A 21,281-nucleotide genomic window follows, 5' to 3' on the forward strand; every position below is an offset into this window, starting at 1 on the left:
AGAAATCACCTCCTGGGGGCATGGCCATACCACAATACCTTCTCCCCTATTCTCTTCTCAGGATTTTGGGCATGCATGCACACGTACCCAGTGTGAGTTTTAAGCCACCGAGTCTAGGACTCAAACCACAGTCCACTATGTGGGAGTCTAGCAACGTAAGCATTACACCGTCTGCCAATCCCTCCTAGGAAGCATTTTCAATACCATTGCATTATAACATTCATATCATTACCTACTTTTTAATATTGTTTGGTAAAATTATGACTTTTTTAGAATTATTTATTTAATTTTATTATTGTAATTTTTAAAAATTTGACATAGGGCACATGTGCTCACCAGAGAGAGAGAAAGAGACAGAAAAGGAGCAAGCAAGCTGCCAGGTCTGGAACTTGAACCACAGTTGACCATGTGGGAGTCCAGCGCCTCAACCACCATGCCACGTACTGGCTCCAAAGCTACAATTTTTTAAGGCAGCAAAAACAGTACAAGTTCCCAGAATAAACAGTGGGAAAGGCACGAAGTTTATTTCCTCTTAATGTCACTATTATCATCGATATGTATTACTTAACATGTGTTTGTTGACTTCCTCTCCTAACAACTATCTGGTTGAGAAACAGACAATTAATTATGAAAGGCTTGCTTCCTCCCCTTGAAATCAGAAGTTTTATATAACTGAAACATTTGTGAGTAGATACTGAGGACACCTGCAGATAATATTAGATTGTCGGGAAAGTTACCACACATTTTTTTCTGTTACTCTATTAAAAAGACATCGTGATATTTCCAATAACCCAATAGTTAGAGCCCACAAGAGCATGCTGAAGCTACTGTAGCAATTAGCACTTGGATTCCAAGGCTTTGAGACCATAGATCTCTTTCTCCATCTATCATAATTTTTTTTTTCTCCAGAGGATTATGAATTACCCACTAGAGTTAGACTTAAAATATTGGATTATATTAAGAACAGCTTTAGAATTTATGTGACCTGGAAGAAGAGTCTTGATGACTGCCCATGTAAATACATAGGGGAAAAGGTCATTTATGTACACAGTGTCAGAACAGATTGGCATTTCCGTATACACGTGCCATCCCACCCTGATGATGTCGCTGCACGTGCAAAAGGCATTGAGGACACATGAGGACAATGAAGTTCATTTTTACTTTTGTTACCACTTATATTCTTTTCTCCCTGTCATTTGACTGGATTTGACAGTGACTTATCTACTGGGGTTATCCCATTTACAAGTATTTCTGGTTAAATAAGATACTGCAAGAATGGAGAGACAGAGTTTATTCTTCCTTCTTCCACAGTGGAAAAATGGATCGCACCAGATGTCAAATACACATACAGTACTTTGCTGTATGTGTATATCCCATCCCTACCACAAAGTGAATTGTGTTAGAGAAGTAAATGCCAACTGAAGATGTTGCATGCAAATAAACATTGAATAAAATGTTCAAAACTTTAAGAATCATGTTGCGAAATCCATACTTCCACATGGCTCCATACTTCCACATGGCTGACTTGTGTTCTAGTCCTGAATCTGGTGACTTGCTTTCTCACTTTCCCTCCTTCTCTCTCTGGTGAGCACACATGCCCTATAGCAGAGATTTTTTAAAAATAATAAATAAAATTAAAATAAATAATTTTTAAAATTTTTATTAAAAATTAATTTAAGAAGATTAAATTGTTGAATGGAGAAATAGAAACATGAAAAAAAAGAGAAAGGACAGAAAGATAATAGAAATGTGATGGAGGAGACAGGATGGATTATAGGCAGATTACAAAATTGGGAGAGGGAAGAGGAAGAGAAATGACTCATAAACTTGAAAATGGAAGTTTATCAGAGTCGTGAAGATCCTAGGTTTAACTTCTCATATTGTTTTTGCATGGCACTATTCCATCACTCATCACTCATTGAGAGTTTTGAGATCTATTCTCTTTTTTTTTTGGGGGGGGGAGAGGTTTTTGCTATAGGGTGCGTGTGCTCACCAGACAGAGAGAGACAGAGAGACAGAAAGTGAGAAATCACCCCCCAGGGGGGATGGCCATGCCACAATCCCTTCTCCTCCATTCTTCTCTCAGGATCTTGGGCACACACACACATGCACCTGGCATGAGTTTAAGCCACCGGGTCCGGGACTCGAACCATGGTCAACTACATGGGAGTCCAGCGACATAGCCATTACCCTAACCTCTGGTTCCAAGATTTCTGAGATCTTAACCAGGAGAGAAACCACAAGAAACTTGTAGACACATCCACAACTGACACTTGATAAAGCAGTCATTTAAAAATGATTTGTTGTAAGCCTAAGCACTTCCTATATAAGTCTCGAAGATGAACTTAGACTGTCCTTTCGCCAACAACTGCATGCATTGACAAGCGCAGTGAACATTAAATAGTCAAAATGTGTATCCTCAAAGTGCTGAAATGTTTTGGTATACATGAAAGTTACTTTAAAAAGTTAGTGGAAAATGGAATTAAAGTATGAGTTTATTTTGGCACAAAGAGTTTTGAAAACTTTGCTTTTTTTTTTTCATATACACATTTTCCATAACCTTTTAAGACCCCCACCCTATATTGCTCAAATGAAAAACTGCAAAAATCCATGGATAACTTACTCAGTCCTGTTTCTGTCATTGGATCCTTTTCCTCCATTCTCTGCCAGTCCTTTGTAAGAAAAACTTGATGTTAAACTATATAACGAATCTTGTGACCAGCAGATGGTGTGGTGGTTAGGGGCACTGGACTCCCACATGGTTGACTACACTTTAAGTCCTGGACCTGGTGGCTTGCTTTCTCGCTTTGTCTCTCTCTGTGTCTTGCTTGGTCAAATTAAAAAATAATAATAATTATTATAATTAAAATAAAGAAAATAATTTTTTAAAAAAACTATATAACAAATCTTGTTCGTAAAGAAGCCATGTTAAGGGGCCAGCAGGTGGTGTGGTATTTGAGGGCTCTGAACTCCCACATGGCCACCCGCAGTTTGAGTTCCAGACCTGGAGGCTTGCTTTCTCACTTTCTCTCTCTTTCTCTCTCTCTCTCTCTGTTCCTTTTTGGTGAAAATAAATAAATAAATAAATAAATCAACTTAAGTAAAACAAGAAGATATGTTAAGTTCTTAGATCTGGGCATTGTTGTGCAGTATTCATTCTGTGATAGCATTTTAGTTCCTCAAACTTGAGACAACGTGCCAAATAATCATCTTTATTTTTCCTTTGCTAGTTCTTTATTACCTTTCTTGTTTTTGAACAGCCTTTTCTTCCTCTTTATTCCTCCTCTCTTGATATTCTCTCTCTTTCTGCTCTACTTCTTCTATTTTCTTCCTATTTTCTGTTCCACTCCTGTCCACTTTCCACCCTTTGACATGAGCCTCGAAGAGAAACCATGTTGGCTTCAAAAACTCAGGGGGCCCAGAGGAAGGCTTTGAGGAAACTTCATCATCAGACTTGTTGAAAGTGTCTAAAGTTTGAAGCTGTTTTAATAAAAAGATTGTCATTTCAAACATACAGAAAATAAACCGTGGCAAGTAATCCTTTTTAATGCCAGGTATATTTTTAAATTATGAACCAGTTTTGGTGGGAAGTTTTCCCAAAAATGATTGTACCTTTTTTTGCTTTCATTTTTATAAACATAGCAACATTACAAAATTGTCAAATTAGAGAAAAATGCCCACTCATCTGCCTGCTGTTTTAAGAAATATCAATATGTTGCATAAACTCCTTTCCAATAGTAAGGTAACTTTCAAATAAGAACAAACATATGATTGTGAAATTTGAAAAAACAACGTGAGGAAATCTAGAGAAGAAAGATGAACAGTTACCACATTACTTTCAGGAAATTGGGAGTCTCAGGAGCTCAAACACAAGATAAAGTACACTTGATAATCTTTTTTTAAGTTTACTTATTTATTTTGGGTTAGAGAGACAGAGGTAGAGACAGAAGAGAGAGACAAGCACCCTCAGTAGAGTCTCACACGCTGATTCCCCCAACCCCAAGCCTGTAGGCAGCCATATCAGAAGCAAGCAGGCGCACACCCTGTGTGTACATACTGCCCCCAGAGCTGTGTATTACTATGGCAATCTGCAACTGGGACACATCGGGTCATTTTTTGGTAAGGTTTTTGTCTGAGGACACATGTGCTCCCTGGAGAGACAGAGAGAGGGAAAGTGAGAAATCACCCCCTACACTGGGGATGGTCATGCTGCAATCCTTTTTCTTCCATTCTCCTCTTAAGACTTTGGAAATTCACACACATGTGCCCAGCATGATTGTCAAGCTACCAGGTCCAAGAATCAAAGCATGATGGGCTTTATGGGAATCCAGCACCTTAACCAGCAGGCTACCTGCTGGTCCCCACACCTGGTAATCTTAAAAGCTTAGCTCAATGGCTCTTAAATTTGAGACTCAAATTAAACAATAATAATAATAAACGAAATTAAATAAATAATACCTTTTCTTTAATCCATCAAGTTTGAGGTAGGCTATACCAATTTGGAAACAATACTTTAGTCTTTATACTTTATGTATGAGCTCAAAAACACTTCTTAGCTAGAAGAAGTTGGCAGTATTTCTATTTCGTACATGAAGAAATTGAGAAATGACATGTTGGTTATGAGACTTGGAGTAGAACCCACATTGTCTTCCTTCTGGTCCATGACACTTTCTGGTCCATTACACTGCCAAAAAATCATGCCAAGGGTAAGGAAGCAACAGACTGACCATGGCTAGATTAGAGTCGCCATAATAAGAGGGTCTGTGACTGGACATCTCATTCAGAAATGTTTTTGAGCTGCTTCAGTAGCATGTGTTTTCACAGAACTATGCAATATGACACAGAAAATGCTAAGTTCACCTTGAAGTTTGTACAGACTCACTCCCTACGGGGAGGTATTGCTGTCTAGTTAAAGACTTTTGTACTTTAGTCATGGCATATTTCTTAAACCTTAAATATATCCCAAGTAATTCTTCATTATATCTCATTGTGTGCAATAAAGGGAGCTTAAGTAAAAATCTTATTATTAACATTAGCAGGTTTTCCTCGACCCACATAACAATCCATTTACTTCACTAGTTTGAGTCTGTTAGCCAACATTTATGCCCATGGTCTGACTACTGGATTTTTACATTCTTACAAAACCAGAACAAAAAATAAAACCCACACACAGTAATAAGACTGATGTGGAGCCAACATGAAATTGACACTAAAAAAAGAAAAAAAAAGAAAAGGTAAGTAAGCATTTTTAAAAATACATAATTTAAGTCTAAAATTTGTAATTACATGATAAAAGACCGTTCTAATAGCAAAAAGGCAAGAAAGATTACTTTGGAGAATGATTTTTTTTTTTAAATTGAGTTAATTTAACCTTATGAACTACACATTTTGGGGCCAGGAAGTGGTGTGGTAGTTAAGGCACTGGGTTCCTACATGGCTGACCATGGTTTCCAGAACTAGTGTCATTTATTTATCATATAAATAGATAAATACATGAATAAATATTTTTTAGAAACACACACATACTTTTGCAGTCCATACTTTATTTATTTACTTATTATTGTTGTTGTTATTGTTGTTTTTATCAACCCCTACACAGTATTTAGAAAACACTGATCAAGGAGCTTCTTCTGTCTCTAAATCAAACCTAAATAGTATCAAAAATAAGTAGTTCAGTCTATTGTAAATAATTCTATGATTTCTTTATTCATTCTATTTTTTGTTTTGTTTGTTTGTTTGTTTGTTTGTTTTTGAGAGGTTTTTGCTATAGGGCATGTTCGCTCGCCAGAAGGACAGAGAGAGACAGAGAGACAGAGAGAGAAATCACCCCCCGGGGTGGCTGGCCACGCCACAATCCCTTCTCCATTCTCCTCTCGGGATCTTGGGCACACTCACACATGCGCCTGGCGTGAGTTTAAGCCACTAGGTCCAGGACCCAAACTGTGGTCGACTACATGGGAGTCCAGAGATATAGCCATTATGCCAACTAGCAACCTTTGTTTTGAGTTCTGTACTTTTTGTTTGTTTGAGAGAGATTTTTACTTAGGGTGTGTGTGCCTGCCAGAAAGACAGAGAGAAACGGAGAGAAAGAGAAAAATTACCACCACCCCCAGGGGAGATGGCCACACTGTGGTACCTCACCTCCATTAACCTCTCAGGAAATTGGACATATATGCACATGCAGCTGGTGTGAGTTTCAAGCCGCTGGGTCTGGGACTCAAACTGTGGTCGGCCATGAGGCATACCAGCACCCTAACCACTGTGCCACCTGTTTGCCCCAAATGCCATCATTTTTAAAACAATTTTTAATGCCAAAAAGAAGTTTGATTTATTTCATTATGTCCTCAGTGGAGAAAAAATAGTATTTTTTTACTCTCTTCTGTAGACTAACACATGGAAACTTTAAAACTGTGAAACATCCCCCTCAGTCATGGCACCTGGAGTACTTTTAACTGTTTCTCACAGGTCCAAGTTCCCATTCGGTTTTCCTCTGAGTTTCCATTATAGTTCTGGGTGCTGGGCAGCCAGGGGGAAGCATCCAGATTACAGACTTGGACATCACTCATGTCACTGGGGCAGTGGGTGGGGCCTGCGGGGAGGCATTCCAGCCTGTGGAGAGCTTTAAAAGAGATGTGGGAGCGATCAGGAGAAAGTCGACTGCATCCCTGGGGACACAGGACATCAATAATGGTTGTTGAGAGTAAAAGGGGAACTTCCAAGAGTTTGGAGAAAATGGAATTAAAGTAAAAGATTTTTTTGGTGCAAAGAAATTTTAAATCCATGTATATATCAATCTAAATATGTAATTTTTTTCATAACATGCATTTCTACAACCTTTTGGAGACCCCACTTTTTTAAACACAGAATTCTTTATTTAATTTTATTTCTTATTTTTTAATTTGACCAGAGAGACAGAAAGACAGAGAGGGAAAGTGAGAAAGTAAGCCACCAGGCCCAGTACTCAACCTGTGCTCAGCCATGTGGGAGTCCAGCGCCTCAACCACCATACCACCTGCCGGCCCCTCGAAGGCCCCTCTTCCAGTCTCTCGAGTTAGACTGCTCAGACTCCTAGTCATCATTGTACCTGGTGGTTCTTCACACACCAGCACCCCACATCCTGAACTGTGAAGCATGTTTAACAGCATGCTTACCTCAACTGAGTTGTTCTGAGAAGTAACAATCCAGTGGGTGACGCTCCACACAGTGTCCAGCATGTGATAATAGTTCGGGAAAAATACAGTGTGAACTCTCAAGGCACAAGAAATAGTCTGTATGCCTTCCACTTGGTTTTATTTTCCCCTTATCTAAAACAATAATTTTAACATCATAGGTAATTAAGAAATATAATTGGCCACTTTAATATTAGACTTGGTATTAGTACTATAGCTGTATTTCTAACTAATAAACTTTTACGTTGGATAGATGTTTTAGTCTGTTCTATTGCTAATAACAAAATTACCTATGTCTGGGAAAGTTATAAAAATTGAATTGTTCTGGGGCTGGCAGGTGGCATGGTGGTTAAGAGTGCTGGACTCTCACATGGCTGACCTCAGTTCAAGTCCCAGACCTGGCAGCTTGCTTTCTCACTTTCCCTCTCTCTCTTTCTCTCTAACTCTCTCTCTCACTCTCTCTCTCTCTGGTCAAAATAAAATAACTCCTTTTGGAAAAAAAATAGAGATGTTCTGAGCTCACAGTTTGGAGGTCCAAGGTTCAGAAGTTGAATGCAGGGACCAGCAGTTGGCGTAATGGCTATCTCGCTGGACTCCCACGTAGTTGACCATGGTTCACATCCCGGACCTGGTGACTTAAACTCACGCCGGGCGCATGTGCATGCGTGCCCAAGATCCCAAGGGGAGAATGGAGGAGAAGGGATTGCGGCGTGGCCATCCCCCAGGGGGGTGGTTTCTCACTTTCTGTCTCTCTGTCTCTCTCTGTCTATCTGGCAAGCGCACACGCCCTATAGCAAAAACCTCTCCAAAAAAAATAAAAAAGAAGAAGTTGAGTGCAGTGAGAGTCTTCTTGCTGGTGGGTCACATGGTGGGAGGCAGGGGTGTGTGAAGAGCAGAGAGAGTCTGTCTCATTCCCTCTCCTTATAAACCCACCAGTACTGAATCATGGGGGCTCCACCCTACTGTTTATTTCTATAAAGGTCCTCTTTTCAACACCATATTCAGTTAAGTCTCCACCCTCTCAACACCATTACAATGACTCATCAAATCTTGAAATACGATTTTCAGGGGGACACATTTAAACCATAGAAGTAGGGTATCGTGCTTCCAACTAGTGGTCTAATTATCACTAAAGCAGAACTTGAAGACTACGTTTCTATCATGTCTTTGACTTTGAACATTGACATTTCTATTTAGATGCTTCTTGAAGCCTGCTGCAATGTAATGGCAGCAAGGCATGAAGTAGGCATCAATGTATGAGTGGCAGGTGAGTTAACAGCAGGCTCTACTAAAGTCCCCCAAATTTCCAGTTTACTTGGATCAAAGACTGAAAAGTTCTATCTAATATACCTGGATAGTCAGAAGAGATAGGATTGCGAAATACAGATAAACAGGATTCAGGTTCATTCACTCACATGGTCATGTACCATATCTAAGCCTTCCTTCTTGCTGGGACCAACTCAGAGACCCCAGCACTGCCCTAGCCCTCAAGGGCTCAGTCTGGTGTGCCTCACTTCCAGTTGTACTTGAGTTTTCTTGGATATCTGAAATTTTTTATTCCCTACCGTTTTCTTTTCTAGTTCCATGTCTATTGGTGAGATGATTGTTTTGCTGTGTCCACCTATAATGGAAGGCTGAGATAAATAAACTAATGCAAAGTAGTTTTATTGAGGTCAAATAAAGATGATGGCCCAGACACACAGCGTCCAGGTGACCCAAGTAATGTGTGACGAGTCCTTAGAGGTTTCAGGGCAATTTAAAGGCAACAGTTGCTAAGGGGGAGGGGAAAGAATGTGTTCAATGCTCAGCAGCTGGATGAGCTAGGGGGGGGTGGGCAATAGCTTCCAGCAAAACTGTCCAGGTGTGTTGACATTCTTCAGTCTCCCGTCCTGGGATATGAGCTTGGTTAATGAAACCTCAGGGAGAGGATCAAAGGTAATCATTCTTTCCTTTGGTGGGTCAGATGTACAGACCGATAAAAGCAGTCTCCTTTTCTGTAGTTTGGGAGAGAAAGGGGATCAAAGATGGTCAAGAGACAGGGGTGGGTGCACATTCCAAGGCCAGTCACCTTCAGCGCGTCTGAGTTCAGTTCCCTTGAACTGCCTCCCGGCCCTATTTTGAGATAAATGGGCAGTTTTAATTTTTAATTTCACAGCTGCCAGTGTGGAAGGATCATTTGCACTCTCTCCTGCCTGGATTGCGTCCGTGCCAGTGTTAAGTATTCAGACGTGTTCACTGACACGTGCCTATACGCTAACCACGAGTCACTGCAGATGTGCAATGACAGCCTTGACTTCTGCAAAGGTGGAGTATGTGAGTCTATATACAGGTGTGTGCCTGCCTCTGTGTGAGCACACGTGGGCCACCCAGGCAGTGCTTCTGGCGTGAGGGTGGTAGGATAGATGAGATAGGACAAACATGTAAGAAAACTGCCACCGACTGACTTTCACCTGTCACTCTTAAAAAAGAAAAGGTTATATTCAAATGGGAGTCAACATTTTAAATTAAGGGGTAGTAATTTCAGGTTAAAGAGCTTCAATAGAAAGGGCGATAAAACAAATCACAAATTAAGTTTCTCCATCAGAAAAACAAGTGCCACTCACAATAGGCATTGCTTTTGCTTGAAGGCTTATTCAGACTTTGCCACTTACTATGCCTATGACCTTCAGACACATAACTGTATCCAGGAAAATGGAAATATTACTCTTGCAGTATGGTTACAAGGCCTGTACAAACCAGTGTATGCAAAATACTTAACAGGATACCTGGAAAATATAAGTGTTCAATTAAAAGAAACTGCTGAGGCCAGCCAGTGGTGCGGTGGTTAGAGTCACCGGATCCCACATTGCCACCTGCACAGCTTGAGTCCTGCACCTGGTACCTGGGGGCTGGAAAAACACGCTGAGTGTCTGTGCATATCCAAAATCTCAAGAGGAGAATGGAGAAGGGATTGTCACATGGTTATCTCCCCTTATGGGTACTTACTCACTTTCCCTCTTTTTTTTTTCTCTCTTTCTCTACCAAGCACACAAGCCCTCTGGCAAATTGAAAAAAAAGAGAGAGAGTGAGAGAGAGACATGCTGTTGTCATTATTTATCCTCCCCAACACACATACCCAGAATATCTACATATTTTTCCTTTTTTAGAGAGAGATTTTTTGCTATAGGGTGCATATGCTTGCAAGAGACAGAAACAGAGAGACAGAAAGCAAGAAATCAACCCCCCTCCCTCGGAGATGGTCACACTATAATTCCTTCTCCTCCATTCTCCTCCTGGAATTTTGAGCACACATGCACACATGCCTGGTGTGTTTTAAACTGCCGGGTTCGGGACTTGAACTCTGGTCAACTGTGTGGGAGTCCAGCAATGTAACCATTATGCCATCTGCTGGTCCCCAGGATGTCTACATTTTAATATTGGGCTGTTGGAAGGTTAATACCTTAAGGATAAAGCCTTACCGATGCAAGTTTTGAACACTCTGCTATAGAATTAGAGATATATACACATGTGTAGAAAATCTTAGGTAAAAATGAATGAAAGTGACCGTCTGCACAACGCTAACCTATCGTGTGTGTGTATACAACTCCCTATTGATCACACTATAGATGGCCACATTAAGGTGAAAATCAAGCTAGCAAATTCTCTGCCTTTGCTCATCTTGACCTGTTACCTAAAATGTCTCGTTCTGTATAACCTTTCAAATCGTATGCTCTCCTATTCTCTCCCTCCCCAACATCCCTCCCCTTTTCTGATTCCCATGGCAGAGAGCCCATCACACCACTGGTGCCGTTTGCCTGTTGCTTTATGTTTGTGTATATAATTCTCACAATTATATTTCAAATTCCAAAAGGTCACCTTGATTTATTTGTTTACCCAAAGCACAGTTCCTGAGCTCAAAATAGGTAATATTGGCTGTTATCCCATGGACAAAAGTCAGTGACTACAAAAAATAGTCATTTCCCAAATATCCTCAGAGGCAAGTGAATGTCTGAAAATAAGATTAGTAAATCAGGCAGAAATTTGAAAGTTACACTCTTGGTTTCTTGGACAAGTACGTTTCACTATCAGATAATCTGCCATCTTCTTTCTGTGACATATGAAGAAAAAGAAAAGGTTTAAAGCAATATGAAAGACTGAAGCCACGGAGCCGGCCATATATCTAGCGGTTAAGGAAGACGGATCCCACATGGCTGACTGTGGTTCGAATCCCAGCCTAGCGGCTTAGAAAACACACCAGGTGTGAGTGCACACATGCCCCAAATCATGACAGCATGAGAAAATGGAAGAGAGGGGATTGTGGAAAGCACCCATTGGAGGGTGCTTTCTCTGGCTCTGGCGAGTGACAATTAAAAGAAAAGAAGAAAAAAAAAATTGAACCCAGAAGCATGATAGCAATGTGGATTTATAGAGGGGAAGATGCAGACAGGTGTCTGGGTCCCAGGAGAGACATGGGAAACTTTTGTGGAGTGTGTTAGGCTCTGGAGTAGAGGCTCACCTGTAGTACCTCCAGGAACAGACTCAGAGCTCTTTAATAAGTATTCCAGGCTTTCCTGGAAAAAACAAATTAGTGTGAGAAGCCAGCACCATGCAATTTCAGATTTAAAAATAGCCAGTATTGTTAAGGCTGCTGTGTGCCTGAGAGAAAAAGAAAGTCCTCGTTAATATTTGCCTCAGCTTCCACGTTAACCAGAGCAGCTGAACCGAAATCCTTGCCTGGCAAATGCTGCAAAGGTTTGTATCATTTGGAATCCCCGTTTGGTACTTCTAGTGTAAAGTTTTGGGGGAGGGAAGTGGTGTCCACGTTTATGAAGTCAATGTCATTAGATGAAGGACAGGCAAGTGATGCCTCTGCCGTTTTCACTTATTACAGAGCTGTGCCTCCCTGTCTGTTTCAGCTCTTCATTTGCCTAATTGCCCTGCGAGGCTGGCAGGGACGTTCCCTGCAGCTGAGGCTCTGCTGACTGCAGAGACCCTACCTGGCACTCTAAGTTGGTGCGTCAGCATTTTAGGTTGCAATGAATGAAAAATCAATCAGGATGCTGCAGTGTTAGCGTGCACAACTCTAACCTAGTTTGCCCATGATTTCTAGCTATTCACCATAGACCCAGCCAATATTTAGGATGGTAAATGAATAATGAATCTGTAACAAACGTGCTGCCTCTGATTAATCAGGCTTTTTTTTTTTTTGTCCTCTTTTCTATTTAGAACAAGTATATCTAACCTGCTTAGGAAGACACATGTAAAATGAGTGATGATGTCAAGTTTCATGCAAATATTTTTAATTTGCCCTGGTTTAAGACTCAGTTTGTGATTAGACTGGCTGCTAAGTATTTATATATGGCTATATCAAATTGCTCCACATTCAGAAGCTTAAACATGTTTGTGTCTGTTTATGTCCTTGCCACATTGTTAATCGCTCTGACTCTATATCAAAATTACGGTGTTTGAAATGTGTAGATTTACAATTCTGCAAACATAGAGTTAAACCCTATTTGCACTCTGGCTACATCAAGGGAACTGGAATTGTTCAAAGCTCCCTCTTTCGCTCTGAAAGACAGCTACAGTAACTTTCTGAAGAGATTGGGTTAAAGATTTGTACAGACCCATTCTAGGATGATAAGGCGGTAGTAAGTTGTGCAGTGCAACACTCCAAAGGTTCCAAATCTCATGAGCCTCTTTGTGTGTGGTGCTCTTGCAGTGAAGGAGAGTCTTTGGGCTACAAAGATGAGGAGTCTGCTTCTTCTGGTGCTGATTTCAATCTGCTGGGCTGATCATCACTCGGACAACTATACTCTGGGTCAAGACAGAGTTATTCACATCCAAGGTAAGAAAACACAGCTTCTCTTCTGAAAGTCACATTCGTTTCAAGTTTCTTAGACTTGAGATATTGAGTGAATGTTTCTTAATTTTAGTTCTGCTGCATTGACTTTTTCATTTCCTTTCTGCTAACTGGGGAACATTCTCCCTGGCTTTTTGAATGCTATTTCCTTACAGTAGAGGTAAGAACTGGGAGCAGTTAAAGTTGAACGGCTTAAGAATGTCCAACTGCAATGAGTGCATGCAGTCATTCAAGGTTTTCTTAGTGCCTTTGCTGTCTTCAAGTAGAATGGGAGGCATACAGTTCGTGGAAACGCAAGGTGGGGAGAAGAAAAGGGGAGTAAAACTTACTATGTCAGGTTGTTCTGTTAGAGTAACTGTTTAATCACGAAGAGAAATGAAGTAAATAAAATGAAAATCAAACAATTATGGCCCAGGATCAAGTAGTTTGCCCTATTATATTCTCCTTCAGTAAACCTTCAGTTCCCATACACCATAGCATTGCCCCTGCATCTTTCTGTTCATCTCAGCTGAATCCTAAGCCTGAGAGTTGTAGCAAGCTTTGAAGCTGCAGTACAATGCAGCTATTTCCTCAGTCCTAGCTTTGGGAGAGAGGCATCTTGCACTAAAAAAACTGAGAAAATTATGCAATAAAGAAAGACAGTTCCAAAGGAGTGGTAGCTTCTCTCCTTGCCCTCTTATACTGAATAATTTTTTTAAAAAGATTACAGAATGTAACAGTTTAACCATATGATGATATTAATTTTAGATGAACTCAGTTTGAGAGTCCAAGGTATTACAAGTTTGCTAAGAGACATAAAGCACCAAGTTCTGTTTTCAAGGTCAAAAGTGCAGGCTCAGAAAACTGCATTCACTGTAAAAAGTATGACTTTTGAAGGTCAAGTGATAGTGTAAATCTGGCTAGGAGTATTTTCCTGTAGGTATTATGACTACCAGAATAGAAATTTCAGTGTGTCTATGTCTAGCTATTTTAGACACATCTCTTTCAGTTTTGTTTGCTTCCAACAGCTTTATTTTTTTTCACTGTTGAGCCGTGAAAAGAAATTGTATAATCATAAATTTTTACCCTGCAAGCTGCTGACTCAGCTGTTTCTTTCATGCACGTAGTAGAACCAAAGTTATTCCCCAAAAACTGTAAGCTATTTACACATAGAGATGTCTGATGAGGAATAGCATCCTTTTAACTTCCAGTCACAGAATCCAATTCAGCCTAAATATTAATACTTTGTCACTATTAAGAATAGTAGTTTCAAATCTAATGTGAAATAAACTTTTTAGGTATGGTGTTAGTGGAGATACTAAGATAAAAACATAAACCGTGTGCAAACCATTTTGTCGAAATGGCACACAGAGTGAAAATATTATTTTTAAAATATCCTATCATTTGAAAAACTATAGCAAATCAGACTCAGGTTATCTCAACAAGGGAAGCTTTGCTTGCTCTAGCTTTCTCATTCCCAGCTACTCCGATGAAATTGAGTACAGAGATGTCTGACTCAAGGTGTCAGAATGATCCAGATTATTTGCATACACTGTCTAATTTTTTTTAAAGTGCCTTGATAGTTCACTTCATTTTAATTGTAAATTCATATTCTTAGAAAGTGCAGGCTTGCCTTGAAAAGTTGCTAAAGAGCTTTCAAGTAATAGAACTACAAGGCCTATATTTAGCTTGTAGAAATTAATACTAAAATGTGATTTGGGTCACAGGATTATGATGTTATGTCCATAGTCAGGATTTATTTTTAAATTGTTCCAAATACCTGTTCTCATTATCTTTTTCCACAATTAAGTTTTTTTTTCTTTGTACTTTGTGATAGCATTCAAATTGATTTTTCAAATTCCATAGTCCTTCAGAGAAATCACTTCCAAGTAATCTGCCATAATTCCAGTTATGAAAAAAACAAGCCATAGGGCACAGTGAAAACTCAATAAAGCTGATTGCTTACTTGCTTCATTACTTATTTAAAATACTGGATTATTTTCTTATATTTAAAGCTTTTTATTTACCAGACATGACCCAAAAGGAATTTAAGGAAGTTAAAACCCTTGGAAAATGTATTAAACGTTTGCAGTTTGATGATTAAGTTAGCAATCTAAATCACAAATTCCTGAATTGTATTGATAAGGAATACAAGCTTCTCTTGCTGACAGAAAAAATTCACATTAGTGTAAGAATACCTTTTCTCTTTCCCATTTTTGGATCAAATTTCTATTTTTGTATTCTTAAACTCCCCAGGCCTAAATAATTTTGGGTAAATAGTTTACATTAACTTCCAACTTCCCTTTGTTACCTTGATACAGATGCTCTACATTTTAATAGTACACTATGAGGTCTTATGCATGAGAGTTCCCTAATTATTTTATTTTTTAAAGGCTTTCTTACAATTTTGTTGTTGGGAAATTCTATAGAGATAGACATAAAAATGTTTATGTTGGTTTTAAAGAGAAAATGGATGGGGGGGGCAAAAGATAAGTGTAGACTCTATGCCAAGTGTCTCTAGTCAAAAGCATTTTTCTGATGATAAAAAAGAAAACTCTCCTGATTTCTTCTAGAAAAAGATAGAGCTTTAGATAAAATTTCACCTGTATGAATTCATCCTTTAAAAATTTTTATTGATTAATGCGGTCGTACAAAAAAACAAACTTTACTTGTGCATGGAGTCTGCTAAACATATTCAAACCAAGATATTAGCTTGTATTAGGATATCATATATTGCCATATGCTGTCCTGATAAGCAATGGAATGATAGTAATTTTCTCAGCTATTTCTACAGGAAGAGGGGCTGCTGTTAATACTGTCTCTAATCCTCTCAACCAATGAATTACATTCCTTATGCAATGAGAGGTCAACTTCTAAATCCTTTGAAATGTGAGACCATTAAGAAGAGTTTTATATGGAATATCCAATCATGTAAAAGAAAACGTATTTAAAATATTTGGATCGAATTATAAAATTCCTTATGTAGACTTTCAATTATCAGCAAAATTTTAGAGATGATGAATATGCATTGGGAAATACTACTTTTAAGGTAACAGTAACAGAAGGCAGAGAAATTTTATGACCATTTATTTACCCATCAACCAACATAAAAGACAAATAGTTATACTGAACACATAACTGCTTAACCTTATCAAGGTCATAGAATACCCTATATTTCAGGTTTGAGACCTTCTGTTGATGGATTTTTCATTTATTTGCTTAGACCTTGGAAAATTTGCTTCATCTCTTCACATCTCAGTTATCTCATTTATAAAACTGGGCCTAGTCATTGTTTATTTCAGAGAGTTTTGTGAGAAGTAACTAAGGTACTATGTGGAGAAGAGCTTAGTACACTGCCTGGCACCCAATGACTTCCAATGGATGGCAGTTTAGTTTTCATTATGGTTGGCACCTTCTCATTGATGTGGAAAATGCATATTTAACTAGGAAAGGGATCACAGATATGATGGAAGTAGTTTCTGCTTTTCAAGGTACATTGTTAACAGAACCGTATTATTACCTTATCTCTAATGTAGCAAACATTTTATGACTTGTCTTCTTTGCCCTATTTAGCTTTTGCAATTTAAAGTTTCCCCAGTTTAACTAAACATTATCTCATTACTTTTACATTCCTTATAGAAATGGAAGCTTTCCAAACTTAGGTAACTTCTTTCCTAATATACTTACAATGTGAACATAGATAAACTACTTTTCTAAAAAGAATTATTTAATTTGTTATTATTATTTTTAATCTGACAAGAGAGAGAAGGGGAAAGTGAGAAAACAAGCCACCAGGCCCAGACCTCGAACTGCAGTCAACCATGTGGAAGTCCAGCACCTTAACTCTTAACTGCCACACCATAGATAAGCTGCTTTTTTTTTTTTTTTTTTTTTTTTTAAGAGAGAGAAATTTTTGTTATAGGGTGTATGTGCTTGCTGGAGAGACAGAGAGACAGAAAGCAAGAAATCAAACCCTTCCCTCCCCCCACCCCTGCCATGGGAAAATGACCATGCTACAGTCCCTTCTCCTTCATTCTCCTCTTGTGATTTTGGGCATGCACACACACATGCCTGGTGTGAGATTTAAGCCACAACTCCAGGAGAACTGTGGTCAACTGCATGAGAGTCTAGCAACATAACCATTACACCATCTGCTTGTTCTGAGATGATCTACTTTTAATTTTTGTAAATAATAAGAGGAAATTTCAGATATGAAAACTGTTCCCTTCTATTTAGTAATAGAATATATTGTCACCTTTCTCAATGAAAAACAATGGAATTGAGACCAGCAGTTGACATAATGGCTATGTCGCTGGACTCCCATGTAGTCGACTATGGTTCAAGTCCCAGACCCAGTGGCTTTAGCTCCTGCTGGGGCCCTGTGCGTGCGTGCCCAAGATCCAGAGAGGAGAATAGAGGAGAAGAGATTGGGGCATGGCCATCCCATTCTCCCAGGAGGGGTGATTTCTCACTTTCTGTCTCTGTCTGTCTGGCAAGCGCACACACCCTATAGTAAAAAACTCTCCAAAAAGAAAAAAAAAAAAGGGAACTATTAAAATATTAAGAGTTTATTAAGAGTTTTTGTTTGTTTGTTTGTTTGTTTGTTTTTTCATAAGAGAGAGTGACAAAGTCAGAGAGACAGATACCACCGATAGGGTGTTCCCGCCACCATCTACCTCCAGTCCCAACTGACCTGAATCACAGGCAAGCACATGAACACAGCATGCTCAGGTGGTTCCTGAGATGCAAACCCAGGAGATTTCCAATATAGGTCCAGTTGTGTTACCACTGCACTACCACCTGACCCTAGTTTTTTGTTTGTTTGGTTGGTTTTTGCTTTTTGTTTTTTGGTTTGTTTCTGCTTTTATTTTTTAATTAAGAATCATTTTATTCAGCTTTATTTATTTTTTAAATTTGACCAGAGAGGAACAGGGAGAGTGTGAGAGAGAGAGGAAAAGTGAGAAAGCAAGCCACCAGGTCTAGTACTCGAACTATGGTCAGCCATGTGGGAGGTCCAGCACCCTTAACCACTATGCCAACTGCTGGCCCCTTGTTTTTATTTTTAAAAGGGATGATCAGAATTCATCTCTGTGGGTAGAAAAAATAATGACGATCTAGAACCTCTGGCAGAAGTGGAAACTCCCTACTCAATGTCTCCAGTTCCTCCTCCTTGAGAGTGTCTCAAGTTCCAGTTGAGAGTGTGTTACTTTTTGCTAACATGCGTTGCTCCTTTATCAGCTTGTCAGCTTTATAATTTTGTAATTTCAACTATTAATATATAGTAGTGAGTAGTAGATGTTTAATATATGTTTACTGAATAAGTGATCAACAAATCAATTAATGTGAATTAATACATTCAAATTATCACTATCATGACGACTTCCTTTTTGTTGGTTTATTTATTTCTTTTATATGAGTAAGAGATGAGAAAAACAGAGAGAGAGAGACAAATACGCACTCCCAATAAGGTCTTATGCTGTAATCCACTTCCTCCCACCACCCCTCCTGCTGGCTAGCCAGAATCCTGAGTGTGCATCCTCCCAGCATGTATAGGTTGACTGATGAACTCAATCTGCAATCTTACATATGGATTTAATTGGCTTGATCAGCACACACCTCCGAGCTGACCCACAAGGGTCATTTGTTTCCTAAATACTGGGGCATACATGGTTTTTAGCAGTATATGACACATCAAGTGGATCTGCTGAACATAAGCTAGTTGACTGCTTTCATTCTGTAATGTTGGGTAGGCTAAGTCATAGTTCACAGAATCTAAAACATAAAAGGACTATGGAATTGATTACCTAGATCAATCTTCCATTGTACAAATAAGAAATAATGACCCAGAGCTTTGACATTGCTTGTCCCAGGTAATGTGGCTAATGACAGGCTGTATCTTTTGACTAAGCCACTTTCCTTCTTCAGATCTGGGCTATTTCTTATCTTTTCATTGAAGTGAACTTGACTACTACATTTTGATCCCTTCCAGCACCATAGTCTTGCTCATCCTTCTTGCCCTTTTCTCTGTAGCACTGGCTGTATACTCTAGTGATTTTTATGTAGTTGTTTGTCATCCATCTCTGCCACAAGAATATACGACAGTTCCACCAGGGGACATAGCTTTGACTGATGCATCTCAGTCATCTAAACTAGGACCTGAAACACAATATAAGATCAATACATGTGTAGTGAATAAATTCAGTTGTTTTTTCTAATCTACTCTTTCTAAATCTCAAGGAAAGCTTATTAATTGCTGGAATAAGAAACACCAGATGAACAAGAGGATTATGAGTTTGGGCAGCAGATTTTGTTTTATCATATACACAGCTCCTACACTGCCTGCAGCTTCTTCTAACACTCCCTAGAAGTCCACTGGAGACAGGATGCAGCAGTCCTCCTGAGTGTGTGCAGCTTTGAAAAGTATTGGATTTACATTTGGTCACCGCAGTGCCATCCTGTTCCTTATATAATATCTGCAGAGTCGGGATCTGGTGGTGCAGAGTGGATCAAAGGGAGTGGGATAAATTTCATAATGTATGATCACAAACCATCTACAGAGCCAAAGTTCAATGGGAGAGCTAGATATGTGTTTTGCCAGCTAACTTTTCTCTTTCTCACCTAAAATTTATTTGAACTCTCTGACTTTATTACAAAAACTTGAAGTAACTTGCATTTTTCTTTTTGAAGCAGAGTATATTATTTGCAGCCACAAATGCAAAACTCTACAAATACCAAGGAAAATTTCCACAAATGTTTTCCAAATCTCATTTAAATAAATGTATACACTGTTAATCATTTTATCTAAGATTTCGAAACTATAACATATTGGAGAGTTTTATGATGAAATTATTAAAATTAGCATTCAATGACTAATTCTAAAATTTCTTATCAGTTTCCTTTAAGGCAAGAAGTCAAAAATGATGATAAGCTACTATGTTAAAAATGCCTTGCCATTTGATCAAATTGAGAATATCACCAAGTTTATATAATAAATTAGCCCAAAATAAAATTGCATATAGGCATATATATCCATATAGAAAATATGTATATATACTACACACATACATATATATGCCTACAGACAACTCATTTATTAAATAAGTAGGTTGAACTTTCTACTATGTGCTGACATTGGGGATACAATGATGAACAGAACACAGTCTCTGGCTTCATCCAGTTTATAATGCAGTGAGAGAGAGAGAGCCATTACTGTGAATTTAGAACTATTGACTATAATTGGGGCCAGCAGGTGGTGTGGTGGTTAAGGCACTGGAACTCCTACATGGCTGACTGTGGTTCAGACCTGTCAGCTTGCTTCCTCACTCTCCCTCTCTCTCTCTCTGTTTTTCTCTGGCAAAACTCATGTGAAAAAATAAAAATAAGTAAATGAGTAAATAATAATTCTTTTTAAAAAGAACTATTGACTATTTTAACAGAGACATATATTTTTATACCAACTTTGCTTCTGTCAATATATACAAAATTGCTGGCTCATTTGCATTTGTGTGTCTTTTTGAGAAAATCTATACCTTCAGGCATTTGCTGAATGTTGACTTTCTCTGTGCAAAACTCTAGGTTATTCTCTGTGGAAAAACAGACCTTCTTTTCAATGAGTTTGTTGATAATATTATCAAGGCAATAAGCATGATAAAAAAGAATAAAATAAGTGTTAAATCACAGTGGACATATAAAGAAAAAGAGTAATTAATTGACAAACAAAAACACTTTACTCTTTAGAATTTTATATCCAAACTCATTAAAGTGGTTTTTGGTTTTTTGTTTTTGTTGTTTGTTTGTTTGTTTGTTTGTTTTCATTTTTGTCAGAGGTAACATGTGCTTGCCATAGGGAGAAGGGGATTGGGGTGAAAAGCAACTCCCATGGGGGTCGTCAAGACACAATTCCTTCTCCTCTATCTGGTTCCTATTGGGATTTTGGGCATGTTCACCCACATGCCTGCCATACTTTTCAGGCCACCGAGTTTGGGGCTCAGACTTCAGTATCTGCCATGTAGGATCCAGCCACCTTAACTACCAAGGACTGACCCTCTCAGTAAAATTGTTTATCACTTAGTTAAGTTAAACTCATAAGATAATCTTCAGTATATCTCTAAACTTCATGAACAATCCAGAATGTTGAAATCTATTTTGTTCTGTAAAGCATCTATTAAAATAATACAGTTTAATAATGTTTCCAGGTACAAAAGCCTGTATTTAATAACAGTTTAATAACAAATTCACACTTGAGAACCATTTCTTGCTCTGTTACATCCTCTGCTGAAATCAGCAAACAATGG

The 21,281-nt window shown here is 38.7% G+C and overlaps 1 protein-coding gene across 2 annotated transcripts in view; it reads left to right on the forward strand.

Annotated features, from left to right (window-relative positions):
• Positions 1-12,759: 12,759 nt before the first annotated feature.
• Positions 12,760-21,281, forward strand: part of HAPLN1 (hyaluronan and proteoglycan link protein 1) — a 37,809-nt gene continuing 29,287 nt past the window's right edge. For both annotated transcript variants that reach the window (XM_006143480.2, XM_014585913.2), the window contains exon 1: positions 12,760-12,993. In XM_006143480.2, the coding sequence (XP_006143542.1) occupies positions 12,837-12,993 (157 nt within the window). In that variant the 5' untranslated portion in view covers positions 12,760-12,836. The remainder of the gene's footprint in view (positions 12,994-21,281) is intronic.

This window comes from Tupaia chinensis, unplaced genomic scaffold (genome assembly GCF_000334495.1).
Source record: "Tupaia chinensis unplaced genomic scaffold, TupChi_1.0 Scaffold000099_1, whole genome shotgun sequence".
Lineage (NCBI taxonomy): Eukaryota > Metazoa > Chordata > Mammalia > Scandentia > Tupaiidae > Tupaia > Tupaia belangeri.